The sequence below is a fragment of the Rhinoraja longicauda genome, chromosome 5, assembly GCF_053455715.1.
Source record: "Rhinoraja longicauda isolate Sanriku21f chromosome 5, sRhiLon1.1, whole genome shotgun sequence".
NCBI classification, from domain to species: domain Eukaryota; kingdom Metazoa; phylum Chordata; class Chondrichthyes; order Rajiformes; family Arhynchobatidae; genus Rhinoraja; species Rhinoraja longicauda.
This window is the reverse complement of record NC_135957.1, coordinates 69,865,297-69,885,942: the sequence shown is the minus strand read 5'-3', so window position 1 is coordinate 69,885,942 and position 20,646 is coordinate 69,865,297. Positions and strand designations below refer to the sequence as shown.

General features: G+C 42.9%; 1 protein-coding gene across 1 annotated transcript in view; it reads right to left on the bottom strand.

Annotated features, from left to right (window-relative positions):
* Nucleotides 1–20,646, bottom strand: part of map3k5 (mitogen-activated protein kinase kinase kinase 5) — a 144,723-nt gene that overhangs the window by 37,894 nt on the left and 86,183 nt on the right. The window contains exons 15-17 of the mRNA XM_078399739.1: nucleotides 11,200–11,333; nucleotides 7,078–7,205; nucleotides 1,640–1,776 (exon numbers count right to left, since the gene is read on the bottom strand). Coding sequence (XP_078255865.1) covers nucleotides 1,640–1,776; nucleotides 7,078–7,205; nucleotides 11,200–11,333 — 399 coding nt within the window. The remainder of the gene's footprint in view (nucleotides 1–1,639; nucleotides 1,777–7,077; nucleotides 7,206–11,199; nucleotides 11,334–20,646) is intronic.

Sequence of the window (20,646 nt, the reverse complement as noted above, 5' to 3'; positions counted from 1 at the left end):
TCATTCCTTTCAAAAAGATAAGATATTTTTCGACTAGATTCAGATGTCTATTTACAATGTAGGAAGTGTGGGCTTACTGCTAAGATGAGGCCAATGTTAAACTCCCCACATGGGGAAGCAGGATAAATGAACATAAAGTAAAAACAGTTTATGGGAAACTAAGGATGAGGCTGGGGATTAAGCACAAAAAACTCAAGGAAATACTGAAGAGGATCAGAGTACATATGTAGCCAGGTTGGAAAAACTCACATCTCCAAAGTTGGCAAAGGTCTGAAGATGAAGGAATTTGGGCAGCCCCGAGCAATTTTCCAAAGGAAAAGGACACAAACTGCTGTTCTATATTGATTTATTCACAAAATGCTGGAGTAACTCAGCAGGTCAGGCAGCATCTCGGGAGAGAAGGAATGGGTGACGTTTCGGGTCGAGACCCTTCTTCAGACTACTTGCACTTGAACAAAGGAAGGAGAAGTGGAATGTACATTAACTGCACATTCAGAAAGAAAAACAACAGACTATTTCAGCAACACAACCAATGGCTGAATTTGCTTTTAAAAGACAAATTGGCTGAAAAGAAAGCATTCTTTCCTTCCTGTCAGGCCAAACAAGACAAGACAGTCAACATTTTCTTGCAGATTGAATGAACAAAGAGCCAATGCTTCATCTGTAAACACTCGAACTGCAAAAGGCTTTAGCCTCCATAGTGGCGTCGGTGTGGGTGATTTTAACTGTGAAAGGTGCTCTTACAGGCTAGGCTCTGGCAATGATGACAAGAAAGAGGACCCTTGTGACTGCATTGATCATAACTGGATGCAAACATCCAGCTTCAAGTGACATGACAGCGGACTCTGCCACAGGAGGAGAAGGCCTCTGACTAGTGGTGTGCCTCAGGGATCGGTGCTGGGCCCATTGCTGTTTGTCATCAGGAGCAATGATTTGGCTGAGAATGTACAAGGCATGATTAGCAAGTTTGCAGATGACACTAAAGTGGGTGGTATTGTAGATAGTGAACATGGTAGTCAAAAGTTGCAGCAAGACCTTGATCGGTTGGGCAGGTAGGCTGAGAAATGGTTAATGTAGATATGCTTATACAGATAAGTACGAGGTATTACATTTTGGGAAGTCTAACCAGTGCAGGACTTACATGGTTAAAGGCAGGGCTGTGGGGAGTGTTGTAGAGCAGAGGGATCTTGGAGTGCAGGTGCATAGTTCCTTGAAAGTGGCATCACAGGTAGATAGGGTGGTTGAGGCGGCTTTTGATGCATGTGCCTTCATCAGTCAGAGTATCCAGTACAGAAGTTGGGAGGTCATGTTACAGTTGTAAAAGACATTGGTTAGGCCACATTTAGAGTATTGCATTCAGTTTTGGCCACCCTTTAATAGGAAAGATGTTGTTAAGCTGGAAAGGGTGCAGAGAAGATTTATAAGGATGTTGCCACGATTAGAGTTCCTGAGCTACCGGGAGAGGTTGAGCAGTGAACGACTTTATTCCTTGGAGGATGAGGGGTGATCTTATAGAGGTGTACAAGATCATGAGAGGAATAGACAGGGTAAATGCACAGAGTCACCCAGAGTAGGGGAATAAAGAATCAGAATGAATTAGAACAGGAACTCAGTGATGGGTTTTCTGGATAATCAATACCTTAATGTCTCTGTGAGCTATTTGATTGTCATGAAGGTATTCCAGTCCTTCTAGGATCTGTTTGGTGTAAAACCCAATGGTCTGTTCGTTATCCTTCAAAGGACCCCATTTGGATCGTAAGAGGGCGGAAAGACTACCTGTTCATTTATAAAGAGACAAAAAAGAATCATTATTGAAAAATAATTATTTATACGTGAACTTCGTAGGGCTTCTTTCAATCATTTACTCGAATTTGACCGAAAGTTCTTATGCAAAAGCTAAAACAATCAACAGTTATGGGCTTAAACAGGTTGTTCTATTTCTTCGGCATCAGAAAATGTATTCTGCTGAAATTACAAAGGCAATCAGGAGAACGTACAGTGCCCTCCGCAATGTTTGGGACAAAGACCCATCATTTATTTATTTGCCTCTGTACTCCACAATTTGAGATTTGTAATAGAAAAAAAAAATCACATGTGGTTAAAGTGCGCATTGTCAGATTTTAATAAAGGGTATTTTTAAACATTTTGATTTCACCATGTAGAAATTACAGCATTGTTTATACATAGTCCCCCCATTTCAGGGCACCATAATGTTTGGGACACAGCAATGTCATGTAAATGAAAGTAGTTATGTTTAATATTTTGTTGCATATCATTTGCATGCAATGACTGCTTGAAGTCTGCGATTCATGGACATCACCAGTTGCTGGGTGTCTTCTCAGGTGATGCTCTGCCAGGCCTGTATGGCAGCCATCTTTAGCTTATGCTTGTTTTGGGGGCTAGTCCCCTTCAGTTTTCTCTTCAGCATATAAAAGGCATGCACAATTGGGTTCAGATCGGGTGATTGACATTTTTTAGCTTTGAGAAACTCCTTTGTTGCTTTCGCAGTCTGTTTGGGATCATTGTCTTGCTGTAGAATGAGGTTTGAGGCATTTGTTTGAACGAGCAGATAGGATGTGTCTATACACTTCAGAATTAATTATGCTACTACCATCAGCAGTTGTATCATCAATGAAGATATGTGAGCCAGTACCTTCAGCAGCCATACATGACCGGGCCATAACACGCCCACCACTGTGTTTCACAGATGAGGTAGTATGCTTTGGATCTTGGGCAGTTCCTTCCCTCCTCCATACTTTGTTCTTGCCATCACTCTGATTTTAGTTAATCTTCATCTCATCAGTCCACAAGACCTTTTTCCAGAACTGTGGTTGTTCTTTTAAGTACTTCTTGGCAAACTATGACCTGGTCATCCTATTTTTGCGGCTAACCAGTGGTTTGCATCTTGCAGTGTTGCCTCTGTATTTATGTTCATGAAGTCTTCTGCGGACAGTAGTCATTGGCAAATCCACACCTGACTCCTGAAGTGTGTTTCTGATCTGTCGGACAGCTGTTTGGGGATTTTTCTTTTTATAGAGAGAATTCTCCTGTCATCAGCTGTGGAAGTCTTCCTTTGCCTGCCAGTCCCTTTGCGATTAGTAAGCTCACCAGCGCTCTCTTTCTTCTTAATGATGTTCCAAACAGTTGATTTTGGTAAGCCTAAGGTTTGGCTGATGTCTCTAATGGTTTTATTCTTGTTTCCCAGTCTCATAGTGGCTTCTTTGACTTTCATTGGCACAACTTTGGTCCTCATGTTGATAAACAGCAATAAAAGTTTCCAAAGGTGATGGAAAGACTGGAGGAAAGACTAGGTGCTGAGAGCTCTCTTATACCTGCATTGAAGAGGCATTTAAACACACCTGGACAATTATAAACACCTGTGAAGCCATGTGTCCCAAACATTATGGTGCCCTGAAATGGGGGGGACTAGGTATAAACATAGCTGTAATTTCTACATGGTGAAACTAAAATGTATAAAAATACCCTTTAATAAAATCTGACAATGTGCACTTTAACCACAAAATAGGTGGAAGAGTAAGTCATTTGGCCCTTCGAGCCAGCACCGCCATTCAATATGATCCTGGCTGATCATCCAAAATCAGTACCCCGTTCTGGCTTTTTCCCCATATCCCTTGATTCCCTTAGCCCAAAGAGCTAAATCTAACTCTCTCTTGAAAACATCCAGTGACTTGGCCACCACTGCCTTCTGTGGCAGAGAATTCCACAGATTCACAACTCTCTGGGTGAAAAGGTTTTCCCTCATCTCAGTCCTAAATGGCTGACCCCTTTTCTTAAACTGTGACCCCTGGTTCTGGACTCCCCCAACATCGAGAACATTTTTCCTTCATCTACCCTGTCCAATCCTCTAAGAATTTTATATGTTTCTATAAGATCCTCTCTCATCCTTCTAAATTCCAGCGAATACAAGCCCAGTCGACCCATTCTTTCATCATACGTTAGTCCCGCCATCCCAGGAATGAACCTGGTGAACCTACAGTGCACTCCTTCAATAGCAATAATGTCCTTCCTCAAATTCGGAGACCAGAATTGCACACAATACTCCAGGTGTGGTCTCACCAGAGCCCTGTACAACTGCAGTAGGACCTCCTTGCTCCTAAACTCAAATCCTCTCGCAATGAAGGCCAACATGCCATTGGCTTTCTTCATTGCCTGCTGTACCTGCATGCTTACTTTCAGTGACTGATGTAGAACACCAGGTCTCTTTGCACCTCCCCTTCTCCTAATCTGACACCATTCAGATAATAATCTGCCTTCCTGTTCTTGCCACCAAAGTGGATAACCTCACATTTATCCACATTATACTGCATCTGCCATGCTTCTGCCCACACCCAACCTATCCAAGTCATCCTGCAGCCTCATAGCATCCTCCTCGCAGCTCACACTGTCACCCAGCTTTGTGTCATCTGTAAACTTAGAGATGTTACATTTAATTCCCTCGTCTAAATCGTTAATAGATATTGAAAACAACTGGGGTCCCAGCACTGAGCCTTGCGGCACCCCACTAGTCACTGCCTGCCATTCGGAAAAGAATCGTTAATGCCTACTGTTTGCTTCCTGTCTGCCAACCAGTTCTCTATCCATGTCAATACCCTACCCCCAATACCATGTGCTCTAATTTTGCACACTAATCTCTTTTTCTCTTGTCAAAGGCTTTTTGAAAGTCCAGATACACTACATCCACTGGCTCTCCCTTATCCATTCTATTTGTTACATCCTCAAAAAATTCCAAAAGATTAGTCAAGCATGATTTTCCCTTCATGAATCCATGCTGACTTTGACCGATCCCATAACTGCTATCCAAATGCGCTGCTATAACATCTTTAATAATCGACTCCATCATCTTCCCCACTACTGATGTAAGGCTAACTGGTCTATAATTCTCTGTTTTCTCTCTCCCTTCTTTTTTTAAAAGTGGAATTACATTGGCTACCCTCCAGTCCTCAGGAACTGAACCAAAGTCGAGAGAACATTGGAAAATGATTACCAATGCATCCACGATTTCTAGGGCCTCCTCCTTGAGTACTCTGGGATGCAGACCATCAGGCCCTGGGGATTTATCTGTCTTCAGTCCCACCAGTTTATCTAACATAATTTTCTGACTAATGTGAATTCCCTTCAGTTCCTCCCTCCCACTAAATCCTCGGTCCCCTAGTATTTCCGGGAGATTGTTTGTGTCTTCCTTAGTGAAGACAGAACCAAAGTACTCGTTTAACTGTTCTGCCATTTTCTTGTTTCCTATTATAAATACACCTGTCTCTGACTGTAAGGGACCTACATTCGTCTTCACTAATCTTTTCCTATTTACATACCTGTAGAAACTTTTCCAGTCAGTTTTTATATTCCCCGCAAGCTTTATTTCATGCTCTTTTTCCCCCCTCTTAATTAATCCCTTTGTCCTCCTCTGTTGAGTTCTAAATTTCTCCCAGTCCTCTGGTTTGCCACTTCTTCTGGCCAATTTATTTGCCTCTTCTTTGGCTTTAACACTATCCTTAACTTCCATCGTCAGCCACGGTTGAGCCACCTTCCCAGTTTGTTTTTTTTGCCAGACAGTGATGAACAATTTCAGGAGTTCATCAATGCGCTCTTTAAATCTTTGCCATTGCATCTCCACTGTCAACCCTGTAAGTATAATTTGCCAGTCTAACCTTCCCATTTCCCGTCTCATACCTTCAAAGTCTCCTTTATTCAAGTTCAGGACCCTAGTCTCTGAATTAACCGTGTCACTCTCCATCCTAATGCAGAATTCCAACATATTATGGTCACTGTTGCCCAAGGGGCCTTGCACAACAGGATCGCTAACTAACCCTTCCTCATTTCACAATACCCAGTCTAGGATGGCCCGCCCTCTAGTCAGTTCCTCTACATATTGGTTTAAAAATCTATCCCGTATACATTCTAGGAAATCCTCCTCCTCAGCACGGTTACCAATTTGGTTGGCCCAATCTATATGTAGATTAAAGTCACCCATAATAACCGCTGTACCTTTGCTACACACATCCCTAATTTCCTGCTTGGTAGCCCCAACCTCCCTTATTTGGTGGTCTGTATACGACTCTAACAAACGTTTTCTGCCCTTGGTTATTTCGCAGTTCTACCCATACAGATAAAGGTCTATCGTATCGTATTAATGTATGCTGCCTTGTGCTATCCTGATGATATAGGGAACAATGTTGTAATGCTATTGTGTTAATGGATCCCCTCCTCCTGGAGGTAACGAATCATTAGCGCTTCTTCTAAGGGGCAGGGCTGAGTGCTCCAGGAGATCTACTGAGCTGGTTTTCCTTAAGCATCCCAACTAAATAAGTATGAATGGAAGAAGTGGAGATGCTGGTTTAAACCGAAGGCAGACACAAAAGGCTGTGGGAAATCAAGGGGTCAGGCAGCATCTTTGAAGAAAAGGAATAGGTGACGTTTTGGGTCGAGACCCCTCTTCGGAAGGGACTCGACCCAAAATGTCGCCCACAACTAAATAAGCATGAGCTAGCATTTCAGCTGTTTATAGGACTGTTCTGTGTGCAAACTCAGTTTTCATTGCCACAAAATAAGAGTAAACAAGACTTCCAGAGCACTCACCCTGCTCTCCTAGTAGCAGTGCCAATGAATCCTTGCAGCCAAGAGAAGGGGATCCATTAAAAGTGTTGTATTACAACATCAGTCCCATTTTAAACATATAAATTCTAGAATTAGACCTCTAGACTAAAGTAAAATTAATTGATAATTTCTAAATCCAGTTACATGGTGGCAGTACAGTGTGTAGACCACGAGGCTAGGAATCCCATGACCTGGAGCAACAATCTAATAACCACAGAACTAAAGCACATACATGGCAGTGGTCACAGATATTTGTCAGGAGTCAAAGCACCAGCTTCTTACAAACATCAAAATATTGACGATATCATTTAAAAAAATGCCTTAAGGTATTGTTTAATGTTTCATGCACCTCAGTTTGAACAATGATCAAACTTATCCTTTAAAGTAATCCAACATTTTCCAAAATGACCCTGGTGATCAGGGATTCAGAACAGCTCATTTTAAACAGAATGCAAACAAACCTACCTCCAGGAACCTGCTCCATAAAGATCTTAATGAAGCTATTTTCACTAATGGAGCCCAGGTATTGCACAATGTTCTTGTGTTTGAGGTGCTTATGAAGTGCAATTTCTTCATGGAGGGGCTGGGAATAACTGAAAACATTTTGAGAAGCATAATAACAAATATAAATAATGTTTTCCTCACTTAATTCTCTAACTTAAGAAGATTAAACTTTTTATTTTATAAGCATCCAACATTTCTCTAAAACGCATATGACGCTGGTGATCTAGGATTTAGAACAGCCCACTTTGAACAGAATGCAAACAAACCTTCTCTAAACTAAAATGATCATCAAACAATTCTTATGTAAAGACAGCCCAGAAAGCCCTAAGTTTTTGGTTTCAATAAAGCACCATTTTCTTGTGAATTTTGATCCTGGTTTTAAGTGGATTCCATGGTTGAGCAGCCACATATTTGAGCCTGCAATACACACAAATATACAAGACATGAGCAAGAATAGGCTCTTCAATCCCTCGAGCCTACTCCAACGTTTAATGGGATTTGGCAGATCTGTCAGCATTTATCTCCGAGTCCTTATTACAAATTTGTTATGTCAGTGTAGCCTGCAGAGGACTTTCACCCAAGAAATAACTGTGACCTTATTAACATCAGGGTCCTCTTCAAGAGGCTCCTCCCTGGGGCTTAAGACCTGCTCCCTGAACCCCTCTGTGGATTCCATTGGTGCAGGGACATGGTGGACAAGACCTTTACTGCGCAACACCACAATGGAAAATGCAGAGAGCAGCAAGAACCATCACACATGGTCTTCCTCAACCTCACTAAAAGCCTTTGACTCCATCAATCAGGGGGGTGGTTTGGAGCAAATTTGTTTGTCCATGAAAATTAATCTTTGTCCTGGCTCTCTAGTAGCATGCAAGCCATAATTCTTGCAGTTATATACTTCTGAAACCTGGACTTACTATAAACAAACATCTAAATGTTCTGGACAAAAATAATACCAATGATGTCTCTGCAAAATCCTCCAAATTCATTACAAGGATAAATGTACCTACATCAGCATCCATATCCATGCCAACATCTCCAGCACTGAGGCCTGGTTATCTCGGTCGGTCACACTGGGCAGACCACATTGTTCACATGTCAGAAAGCAGACTCCCAAAGCAGGTGGGGAAGATGAAGAGTTGTGGAAGATGTTACAGGTGAACAGGGAAGAGGAATTTTACCCAGTGATCAAAGAGGGGAAGTGTTCTTCGGGATGGTGTTGAGAACCTGATATCCATGCAATAGGAATATTCAGAAGTCCTGTGTAAGGGGCAGAAGGAGCATACTACTTCCCAAACTACCCAACCAAATGCTCCTTTGGCCGTCCCCTGTCTCATCTGGGATTTCGACATAGGGTTCACTAGCCACCTTCAAATCAACACAACAAGAGTGGAAGCGAGTCAGAAGATCATAACACATAGAAGCAGAATTAGGCCATTCGGCCCACTGAGCCTGCTCCACCCTTTCATCATGGCTGATCTATTTTTCCCCACTCAACCCCATCATCCTGCCTTCTCCTCATAATCTTTGATGCCCTGACTAATCAAGAATTTATCAATCTCCGTTTTAAAAACACCCAATGATTTGGCCTCCATAGCTGTCTGTGGCAATAGATTCCACCGATTCATCACCATCTAGCTAAATAAATTCCTCTTCATCTCCATTCTAAAGGTACATCCATTTATTTTGCTCTCTGGTCCTGGACTCTCCCACTACGGAATCATCCTTTCCACATCCTCTCTATCCAGGCCTTTCATTATTCAGTAAGTTTCAATATGACCCCCCTCATCCTTCTAAACTCCAGCGAGTACACGCCCAGAGCCGTCAAACACTCCTCATACGTTAACCCAATCATCCTTGAAAGGCATCCTCCATTCTGAGGGACTGCCGAGGAGGAAGAAAGAAATTTGCTTCAAATGTTATGTAACAAAGAAAATAGTGCTTTAAACAAAATCCATTGTAACTCTTGTTTGTAAACTCCTTCATCACAGCCCTTTGGCTCTAGACTTGCCACACCATAACATCCACCCTAGCTGTCAGAAAATCATGGATCCAATTCCCACTCCGGTCACTTGAGTGTAATCTAGGCCGACACTTCAGTGAAACATCGTGCTGACAGAAGTGTTACCACTTGACAAAATATGAAACCAAGGGTTGGCTGTCCTCTTTGACGGATATAAAAGATGACAGGGCAGCTTTTGAAATACAGTCAAATGTCTGTTCATGTGTCCTGCCCAATACTTATTCCTCAGTCAATACTGAAAAAATGACAATCTGAGTACTATGTATGTTTACATATTCTGTTGTGCTGCTGCAAGTAGGAATTTTGGGGACATACGACAATAACCTCACTTATTCCTTTTCTCTAGATTTGCTGTTTGACCCGCTGAGTCAAAAAATAAGTCCGCTTTTTGTGTCTATCTTTGGTTTAAACCAGCATCTGCAGTTCCTCCTTACACAATAAAACACTCTTGACTTGACTCTTGATCTCACTGCTGTCTGTGTTGCTTTACCCCACTATATTTGCATGTTGCAGCTGGCTTCAACTTGTATTATTTTGCAGAAGTATTTAATTGTCTTTGAGGTGCATTGAGACTTGCTCGTCTGTGAATGGGTCCACTTTGATGAAGACTGGCATAGCTGAGTGAACATGAAAAAGAAACACTATGTTTAAAAGAAGTGTTGGAAACAGGAGCCCACGTGTTTAATGGAAACACCAAACTTTAATGACACAAAAGATTTCAAGCAGATGAGAGCTTTATGCATTTGGATAGCTGGGAGAAGCTGGGTTTTCTGCTTGGAACAGAGTAGCTTTGGAAGAGATCTGATGGACCCATTTAAAACCATGAAGGACATAGATAGCCAGAAACTGTTTTTTTTTTACAGAGAAATCAAGAACTAGGAAGCACATACACTGAATGTGGTAAAAATAACCAAAATAACATGAGGGAAAAGCCTTTTTACACAGTGAATGGTTAGGATCTAAAATTCCCGTAATGTGTAGTAGTGGAGGTAGATGAAAGTGTATAGTTTAGAAGGGAGCCAGATGGTTACTCCAGTGACTTTGCAGAGATATGAGGAAGGTTGGGGGAGGGTTGAGGGTTGCTTTCATTGATCAATCTTACCACGACTCTCTCATCCAGGCCCTAATTTGATCTCTGATTGGGCGGCACAGTGGTTTCGGGGTAGAGTTACTGTCTCTCAGTGCCAGAGACCCAGGTTTGATCCTGACTACGGGTGCTGTCTGTGCGGAGTTTGTATGTTCTCCCTGTGACTGTGCGGGTTTTCTCCGGGTGCTCTGGTTTCCTCCCACACTCCAAAGACATATAGGTTTGTAGGTTAATTGGCTTCTGTAAAACTGTAAATTGCCCCTAGTCTGTAGGATAGTGCTAGTGTACAGGATGATCGCTGGTCGGTGTGGACTCGGTGGGCCGAAGAGCCTGATTCCATGCTGTATCTCTAAAGTCTAAAGATTCAGCCTCCAATCCATCGCAGGTCATAATCTAATCTCTGACCCCCTTACCCAACCTCTCTTGTCTCAAACTTGCCTCTGCACCCTCCTCAGCAGGAGGTAACGTTGGGGTCATTCAGTGTCATGGACAATGTGCATTGTTGGATATTGCTGTGGCATGGCCCCCCTGACCAACACTATCTACCACAACCATAGATAGAGCAGTGCTGAGCTACTAACTACCTCTTTAGTGACCCTTGGACTATCCTTGATTGGACTTTGCTGGCTTTACCTTGCACTAAACGTTCTTCCCTTATCATGTATCTATACACTGTAAATGGCTCAATTCTAATAATGTATTGTCTTTCTGCTGACTGGATAGCACGCAACAAAAGCTTTTCACTGTACCTTGGCACACGTGACAATAAACTAAACTGAAACTCGATCATTTGCGCATCGTACAGGGACATTTTGGATGCCCCCCTCAAAAACAAAGCTTCCACCTTATTGTCATGCTGTTAACAGCATTACCAGCACATCGGTCATCACAAGAAACCAGAACCAAACATTAAATTCTTCATTCGTGCTTTTATCCATGGGCAATTGTTTCCTCTCTTGAGTCAGTTACTTGCCTGCTGTCTCTTTCTGGGATTTCTTTGATGGCAATTCTGACCTGATTGCTCAAGTCTCTACCTGCGTAGACGACTCCAAACGTGCCTTTGCCCAGTATGACCTTCTCACCATTCTCATCATATTCATAGTCGTACTGCAGGCACAAGGAAATGAAAGTAAGCATTCCCAGTTTACATTTCCCACCGAGTTGAATTGAACTTTGCTAATACAGCTTGATAACCTACATCAACATATACAAAGTCTCGGCAGGTTACAAAAAACTCAATCTATGGATATCTCCATTATGCAGATTTTCCAATATATTTTTTGGCCATTTATCAAAATAATAATACTAATATAATGTTTTATGGTTTTCAGTCAGAGAGTTGTGAATCTGTGGAATTCTCTGCCTCAGAAGGCAGTGGAGGCCAATTCTCTGAATGCATTCAAGAGAGAGCTAGATAGAGCTCTTAAGGATAGCGGAGTCAGGGGGTATGGGGAGAAGGCAGGAACGGGGTACTGATTGAGAATGATCAGCCATGATCACATTGAATGGCGGTACTGGCTCGAAGGGCCGAATGGCCTCCTGCTGCATCTATTGTCTATTGTCATTAACAACAATACCTATTCCATTTGTTTAATTCGGATGAATAGCATGCAAGTACGTTGAACAAACTATAGCAGAGGAATGGGTCCTTCGGCCCACAATGTCTGTGCTAAACATGATGTGAAGATAAATTAATCATATCCGCCAGCACATAATTCGCATCCCTCCATTCCTTGTATAACTGTGTATGAAGCCTTACAAGTGCAGGCAATGTCTGTGCCAAATGCTCACTGCCCTTTCTAACTTACTTCTTGTGGTGCGCATTAATAATGGGAAATCAATGAAAACATTGCTGGGGAATATTCCAGACCAATAATAATAACCACAATTGACTTAATGATGGCAATTGTGAATCTGGAAACCAATCTGTGCTATGTTTAGAACATCAACTGAGTGACAGCAATTGAACCATCCTACCAACAACGAGAGAGCAGTCCTGAGCTACTATCTACCTCATTGGAGTTCCTCGGACTATTTTTGATCAAACTTTACCGGACTTTGCATCTTGCACTAAACGTTATTCATGTTACTCCCTTTATCAAGTATCTGTAACTGTGGATGGGTCGATTGTAATCATGTATTGTCTTTCCGCTGACTGATTAGCACACAACAAAAGCTTTTCATTGTACCTCGGTACACATGACAATAAACTAAACTAAACTGAACTAACCACTGTTAAGTCAACTGTGGTTGCTATTGAAGTCTAGGAACCATCCTATAAAGCAGTCACAATGTGAATGGCAAAGACTCGGACAGCTGTGGTAACAGCGGAGTGGTGCTCAGCGGGGCATAGGCAGTGTTGCCAAGACGGTTAGGCTGAGCCAGCTGCAGCTCGTGGCGCTTTGATGCAAACAACGCTCCTGTTTCTACGGTTTCCATATACAAAAAAACAACTATTTATCTTTAATCCCCTCTGGCACAGTAGTTTCCTGATTGGACTTTCAGTGCATGTCACAGTTACGCAGCAGGGAAACAGGCTCTTTGGCCCTTCATGTCCTTGACTATCTCTCTACACTAATTTCATTTTTCAACATGTTCTCCAGGACCTTAGCGTTCCAACCACTCATCTGAAGACTTCTCAAATGTTGTGAGAGAACCCGCCTCTGCCACCCCTTCAGGCACGTACTCACACAACATCAGATGAATGCTTGCAACACTAAAGCTAGAGTCAAAATGCTGGAAAGCGGAGATTCCACCCACACTCTGGGTGAAAAAATCCATCTTTAAATCCTCTCCAAATCTCCGATCCCTCACCTTGAACCTACGCCCATTGATGAAACACATTTTTGCAAAAGGGAAATATCTCACGAGCTACACTTACAGCTTTATATACCTCAATCATCCTTCTCCATTCAAAGGAAAACAAACCCACCATATCCAGTCTCTTCTTATAATTGAACCCCTCATATAAGACAACATCTCGGTGACCCTCCTCTCCAATACAGTTGCATCCTTCCAATAGCATTGATTGATTGATTCGTTATTGTTACATGCGCTAGGTACAGTGAAATTCTATGTTTTGCGTACAATGAATGCATAGAGTCTACAAAGAGTCGGCCGGAAGACGAGTGGGAGAACTGGGAAGGGGGAGGGGATAGAGAGGGAAAGCAGGGACTATCTGACCTTCCCAGTTCTCCCATAAGTCCTCCTGTCTCCGACTATATTCTATCTTTGTCCCGTCCCCTTCCCTGACATCAGTTTGAAGAAGGATCTCGACCCGAAACATCACCCATTCCTTTTCTCCCGAGATGCTGCCTGACTCGCTGAGTTACTCCAGCATTTTGTGTCTACCTTATCTATCTGTATTGTTGCCTTCAAGGATTCTTTGACCTATTCTAGGATTCTCTCCTCCTAAATAATCCTGAGGGTCATACTATTCATTGTGTATGTCCTAGTCTGATTAGTTCTCTCAAAACTGCATTGGCTCACGGTTTCAAAGCTAATTTCTACCTGCCATTTCTCTGCAACTTAACATGCTTGTTTCCTCACTTTTCCAGTTCTGGTGAAGTGTACTTGATCAGAAATGCTTGTTATGTTTCTCTTCCTAAAATACGGTCATAATGTCATGAGGAATAGGAGTAGAATTAGGCCATTCGGCCCATCAAGCCATTCAATCATGGCTGATCTATTTCTCCCTCCCAACCCCATTCTCCTGCCTTCTCCCCATAACCTCTGACACCTGTACTAATCAAGAATCTATCTATCGCTGACTTAAAATGGTGATTAACCTGTAGTGTTGTTGTAACTTTTTCTTTTCTTGCCATTAGGATCCTAATTAATGTAGGAAAGAGGCCAAAAATGTGTTGCAGGGAGATGCTTCAATCTATTATGGTAGGCTTCCATAAATATTACACTGGTCCTTATTTGATGATTAATGAGCAGCCCCAATATTCCACCCTACTGTCCCATTTACATCAATTTTCACAAACGTCAAATGGGCCCAGTAACTGGAAATAAATTAACAAAGTAATCCCGTACTGGCATAAGTATTTGGGGACTTTTTCCTCCACTTCGATGCACGCATGAATGGATCTTAAGTTTGGGGGTGACACTAAAGCGGTAGTATTGTAGATAGGTTGTCAAAAGTTGCAGCAGGATCTTGATTGCTTGGGCAGGTGGGCTAAGACATGGCTAATGGAGATGTAGTTATACAGATTAGTGTGAGGTGGTGCATTTTGGGAAGTCAAACCAGGGCAGGACCTACATAGTGTAGGCAGGGCTCTGGGGAGCGTTGTAGAGCAGAGGGATCTAAGAGTGTAGGTACATAGTTCCTTGAAAGTTGCATCACAAGTAGATAGGGTGGTAAAGAAGGCTTTCAGCCCTTGACCTTCATCAGTCAGAGTATTCAGTATAGAAGTTGTGAGGTCATATTACAGTTCTATAAGACATTGGTGAAGCCATACTTACAGTATTGTGTTCAGTTTTGGTCACCCTGTTATAGGAAAGATGTTGTTAACTCGCAAAGGTTGCAGAAAATATTTACGATGATGTTGCCAGACTCGAGGGCCTGAGCTATAGGAAGAGGTTGAGCAGACTCAGACATACAGGAGGATGAGAGGTGATCTTATAGAGGGGGCAGAAGATCATGAGAGGAATTAGTCTCTTGCTCAGAGGAGGGGAATCGAGTACCTGAGGACACAGGTTTAAAGTGAGGGGAGAAAGATTTAATTGGAACCTGAGGGGCAACTTTTTTTTTACACAAAGGGTAGTAGGTGTATGGAACGAGCAGCCAGAGAAGGTAGTTGAGGCAGGTACTATCACAATGTTTAGGATACATTTAGACAGGTACATGGTTTAGAGGGATATGGGCCAAATGCACACAGGTGGGACGAGTGCAGATGGGGCACGTTGTTTGACTACATGTGTACATAAATAAAGTCTGAGTTAATGGATACAAATTTAGACTAAATACAATCTTTCTGAAAAAAGCATTTACTTGGTTGAATTAGTAGCAACCGTGTGCCTGAGTCAGATGGCTGTAGATTTAAATCCTGCTCGGTTGTAAACACTTAATCTTGTCTGATGCGTTGAGACGTGATTGCCAGAAATAGGTTGCTGGTCAGGCACGCAGGAGATTATTAGTGAAGATGAAGGGGGAGAATTTCAAAGTGAATTAAACAAAAAGTGGATAGAAGAACACAGCCGGAGTTCAGATCAGTTTTTTTCCAGATAGCTGGAATTTGTGAGCAATTGAGTTCAGTGTAGCTAATTAATTATTTATTTGAAAAAGGGACAATGTACATTAATTGACATTCAAGCAAATGTAACTGTACTCGAGTTAACCGAGAGGCTAGTTTTCATCGACAGTCCCTGAAGTTGTTCGTTTGGTTCATGAAATATCTGAATATGGACATAAGCAAATTTACAGCAAATCAAAATAGTTGGTTTGTACTTTCAAAAAGCCAAAAGTAAATGTGAAGCTGTGCGAGTCAAAAGGAGCTATCTATAAAAAATAGACATTTGGAATTCTGTGTCAGTGCAAAGAGATTGGCACTTGGCAAAATGCTAACAGCAGTAAATGCATTCTGAATTGACGTTGTTAAGCTCAGACTGAGCACAAGGACAAGGCTACAAACTCAGAACACAGCCAAGGCCATAAAGCAAAGCTAATGGGTTTCTAGGTTTAATCACAGGGTGTAGGATGCAAAAGCCAGTGGATAAATTTAGCCTTGTATGTAAGACAATAACTGATGGTGTTTATTCTCAAGCTGCATTTGGAATTTAAAAATATATTACGGTCACTACCCTCTCAGGGATCTTTAACCACAAGATCCCTTATTCCCTTCCTCTTTACACAAGTCCACATTTAAAATAGGCCACTCCCGGATTGGTTTTGCAATGTGCTTCTCTGACGCATTCCACAAGTTCTTCTTTTACGATAACCTTGCCAGTTTAGTTTGTTCAATCAATATGTAGATTCAAATCTCTCTCATGATAATTGCTCTTCCCTTCAAACATGTCCTTGATATTTCCCCAGTTATGCTCTGACCTATTGAGAGGTCATATAATTGGGGTGCACGGACCAGTCCCCGAAACCAAACGCAGGCTCGGCGATCGTTCCGCTCCACACCTTCGCTCAGTCCGCCTTAACCAACCTGATCTCCCGGTGGCTCAACTCTTCAACTCCCCCTCCCACTCCCAGTCTGACCTTTCTGTCATGGGCCTCCTCCATTGTCATAGTGAGGAATACTGCAAATTGGAGGAACAGCATCCCATATTTCGCTTGGGCAGTTTACAGCCCAGCAGTATGAACATCGACTTCTCTAACTTCCGATAGTTCCTCTGTCCCTCTCTGTCCCCTCCCCCTTCCCAGTTCTCCCACTGTCTTCCTGTCTCCTACTACATCCTATCTTTGTTCCACCCCCTCCCCTGACATCAGTCTGAAGAAAGGTTTCGACCCGAAACGTCTCCCACTCCTTCTCTCCCAAGATGCTGCCTGACCCACTGAGTTACTCCAGCATTTTGTGTCTACCTTCGATTTGAACCAGCATCTGCAGTTATCTCCCTAACCATCCATGCTCTTGGTCATTTCAACCCAAAGCAATTCCACAAAATTATCCATTGTCTTTATATCCCTGCTCTGGTATTTTCCTTGATTAACAAAGCACCCTGTGGGAGGCTGCTCGTATAATGTCTGTGGGGGGAAAGAGGACGAGCTGGGGTTGGAATCCTCGAGATCAGGTCGGGCTGAGGACAAGGTCGGGTCGTGGTCTTGAACAGAGTCATGAGATGATAAAGTCACAATTGATAGGAGTAGAATTAGGCCATTCGGCCCATCAAGTCTACTCTGCCATTCAATCATGGCTGATCTATCTCTCCCTCCTAACCCCATTCTCCTGCCTTCTCCCCATAACCTCTGACACCCGTACTAGGAAGGAATAGGATAGGAATACTTTAATGTCACATGTGACTAGGCAGAGTGAGATTCTTTGCTTGCATACACAATGTATACAAATAGCAGCCACCTACAGTGCTGACAAAGTTACAAAGGACGCCGGCTCCCCCTTTTGTCCCCCACCCCCCCAACAGTTTCCCCACGCCGGGTCCTCCATTGTCCTCCCCCCATCTCCTTCACAGCAGCCCCCCCCCACACCGGGTCCTCCATTGTCTTTCCCTCACGACGATCCCCCCACGCCGGGTCCTCCATTGTTCTTCCCCTCCCTTGGATTCTACTAATCAAGAATCTATCTATCTCTACCTTAAAAATATCCACCGATTTGGCCTGCACAGCCCTCTGCGGCAAGGAATTCCACAGATTCACCGCCCTCTGACTAAAGAAATTCCCCCACGTCTCCTTCCTAGAAGAACGTCCTTTAATTCTGAGGCTATGATCTCTAGTCCTAGACTCTCCCACTAGTGGAAACACCTTCTCCACACCCACTCTATCCAAGCCTTTCACTGGTCGGGCCGAGAACGGAGCCTGGGGTTGATACAAGGTCGGATTGACGATGATGTCGGGTTGAGGTGGACGGGCCGCGTCGATAAAAGGAAAGGGGGACCTGGTGTGGAGATGGATGGGGAGGGATGAGTACTATTTGTAACTTTGTCGGCGCCTTTAGAAACATAGAAAACAGGTGCAGGAGGAGGCCATTCGGCCCTTCAAGCCAGCACCGTCATTCATTGTGATCATGGCTGATCATCCACAATCAGTAACCCGTGCCAGCCTTCTCCCCATATCCCTTGATTCCACTAGCCCCTAGAGCTCTATCTAACTCTCTCTTAAATCCATCCAGTGATTTGGCTTCCACTGCCCTCTGTGACAGAGAATTCCATAAATTCACAACTCTCTGGGTGAAAAAGTTCCTTCTCACCTGTTTTAAATGGCCTCCCCTTTATTCTAAGACTATGGCCCCTGGTTCTGGACTCGCCCAACATTGGGAACATTTTTCCTGCATCTAGCTTGTCCAGTCCTTTTATAATTTTGTATGTCTCTATAAGATCCCCTCTCATCCTTCTAAACTCCAGTGAATACAAGCCTAGTCTTTTCAATCTTTCCTCATATGACAGTCCCGCCATCCCAGGGATTAATCTCGTGAACCTACGCTGCACTGCCTCAATTACAAGGATGTCCTTCCTCAAATTAGGAGACCAAAACTGTACACAATACTCCAGATGTGGTCTTACCAGGGCCCTATACAACTGCAGAAGAACCTCTTTACTCCAATACTGAAATCCTCTCGTTATGAAGGCCAACATGCCATTAACTTTCTTCACTGCCTGCTGTATCTGCACGTCAACTTTCAGTGATTGATTACAAGGACACCCAGGTCTCGCTGCACTTCCCCCTTACCTAACCTGACACCATTGAGATAATAATCTGCCTCCTTGTTTTTGCCGCCAAAGTGGATAACCTCACATTTATCCAAATTATACTGCATCTGCCACGCATCTGCCCACTCACTCAACCTGTCCAGGTCACCCTGCAACCTCCTAACATCCTCTTCGCAGTTCACCCAGCTTTGTGTCATCTGCAAACCTGCTAGTGTTACTTCTAATTCCTTCATCCAAATCATTAATATATATGGTAAACAGTTGCGGCCCCAGCACCGAGCCTTGCGGCACTCCACTCTCCACTGCCTGCCATTCTGAAAAGGACACATTTACTCCTACTCTTTGCTTCCTGTCTGCCAACTAATTCTCTATCCATGTCAACACCCTTTGTGGCGACTCTCCAACTAGGTACAAGTGACAATAAAGTATCATCATCATCATCATCATCACATCTCTTTTCTCCTCCGGGACGGAGTATAACCTGAAACACAGCACATCCACTCCTGCTCACTCTGCAAACACATTACATCAGAATCATTTGTCTACTATCTGTGCTATCAACTCATCTAGTTGCAAATGCTACATGCATCCAAATAAAGAATATTAAGCATGGATTATTTTTAAAACAGTTATTTGCAACTCAGGATGTGTTCTGCTTTGCATATTTGCATCTTCCGCCTGGGTTTATTACATTCTAATTGTCATTTTTCCCCTCGCTACCCCCCACCACTGCTCCTCATTTCTTCCTGATTTATTAAACCTTCCATTCTTGAAACACCCCTCTCCTAGTTAGTTTAAAGCCCTATCAATATTCATGGTATGAGATTCACCAACAAATTGTTGCCTGCACAATTAGAGTCATAGAATGATACAGTGTGGAAACAGGCCCTTCAGCCCAACTTGCCCACACCAGCCAACATGTCCCAGCTACACTAGTCCAATCTGCCAGCATTTGGCCCATATCCCTCCATACCAGTCCTATCCATGTACCTGTCTAACTGGTTCTTAAATGTTAGGATAGTTCCTGCCTCAACTATCTCCTCTGGCAACATGTTCCATACATCCACCACCATTTGCGTGACAAAGTTATCCCTCAGATTCCTGTGAAATATTTTCCCCTTCACCTTATACCTATGTCCTCTGGTCCTCGATTCACCTACGCTGGGCAAGAGATTATGTGCATCTAAGTTCAAGTTGTAGCCGAACCCAAAAGAGCACAGTCTCCTTGCCGGTGTCCCGTGAATCAAAAGTCATATCCGGTGGAGACCCTCGGATTATCTTTGATCGGACTTTACTGGCTTTATCTTGCACTAAACATTATTCACGTTATTCCCTTTATCATGCATCTGTACACTGTGAATGGCTGTAATCAGGTAGTGTATTTTCGCTGACTGATTAGCACGCAACAAAAGGTTTTCAATGTACCTAGGTATACGTGACAATAAACTAAACTAATGTCCTTAACTCTAACACCAAGCAAGCAATGCAGCCTTCAGGACTCTGTCTCTGCTGCAGAAAACATTGCCTATTCCCCTGACCATGATATTCCCCCTATGATACCAAAATTGCTCTTTTCCTCTCTCACCCGAATGACTTTCTGTGCCATGCTGCTGTGGACAGTTTGTACATCCCCCCACCCCCCCTCCACGTAGTTGAGTGCATGTTTTTCAAGACTTGTTTTAGCATCTCTATTTGTCGTGACAGATAATTGGGAATCCATTCATGAATGTTTGCCTGACTAATGAGTATGAACAGCTATTTGAGCCACTTGAATGGCTTTGAAAGGGCCTGTGGATGACAGATAAAATGTACAAGATTTAGAAAAAAAAGCAAATCCAGAACTCCATGCTGTTGCCAATAATAGACCACCTCTTCTCTCACAGCTCAGCAAGTTAAGCACATTTATTGGCAATTCTACAAAACCTGTTAAAATAGACTTTTTCCCCCCTCATTCATCATCTTTGATTTCTATGCTTAGTGATTTAAGCAAATTTGATGCCTTTTCTCACACAAATGTCAAGCATATTTTATTTCCTTTTATTTTATTTTCAGAAGTTACTCATGGGTGTATTAGCCTGAATGAGTAGTT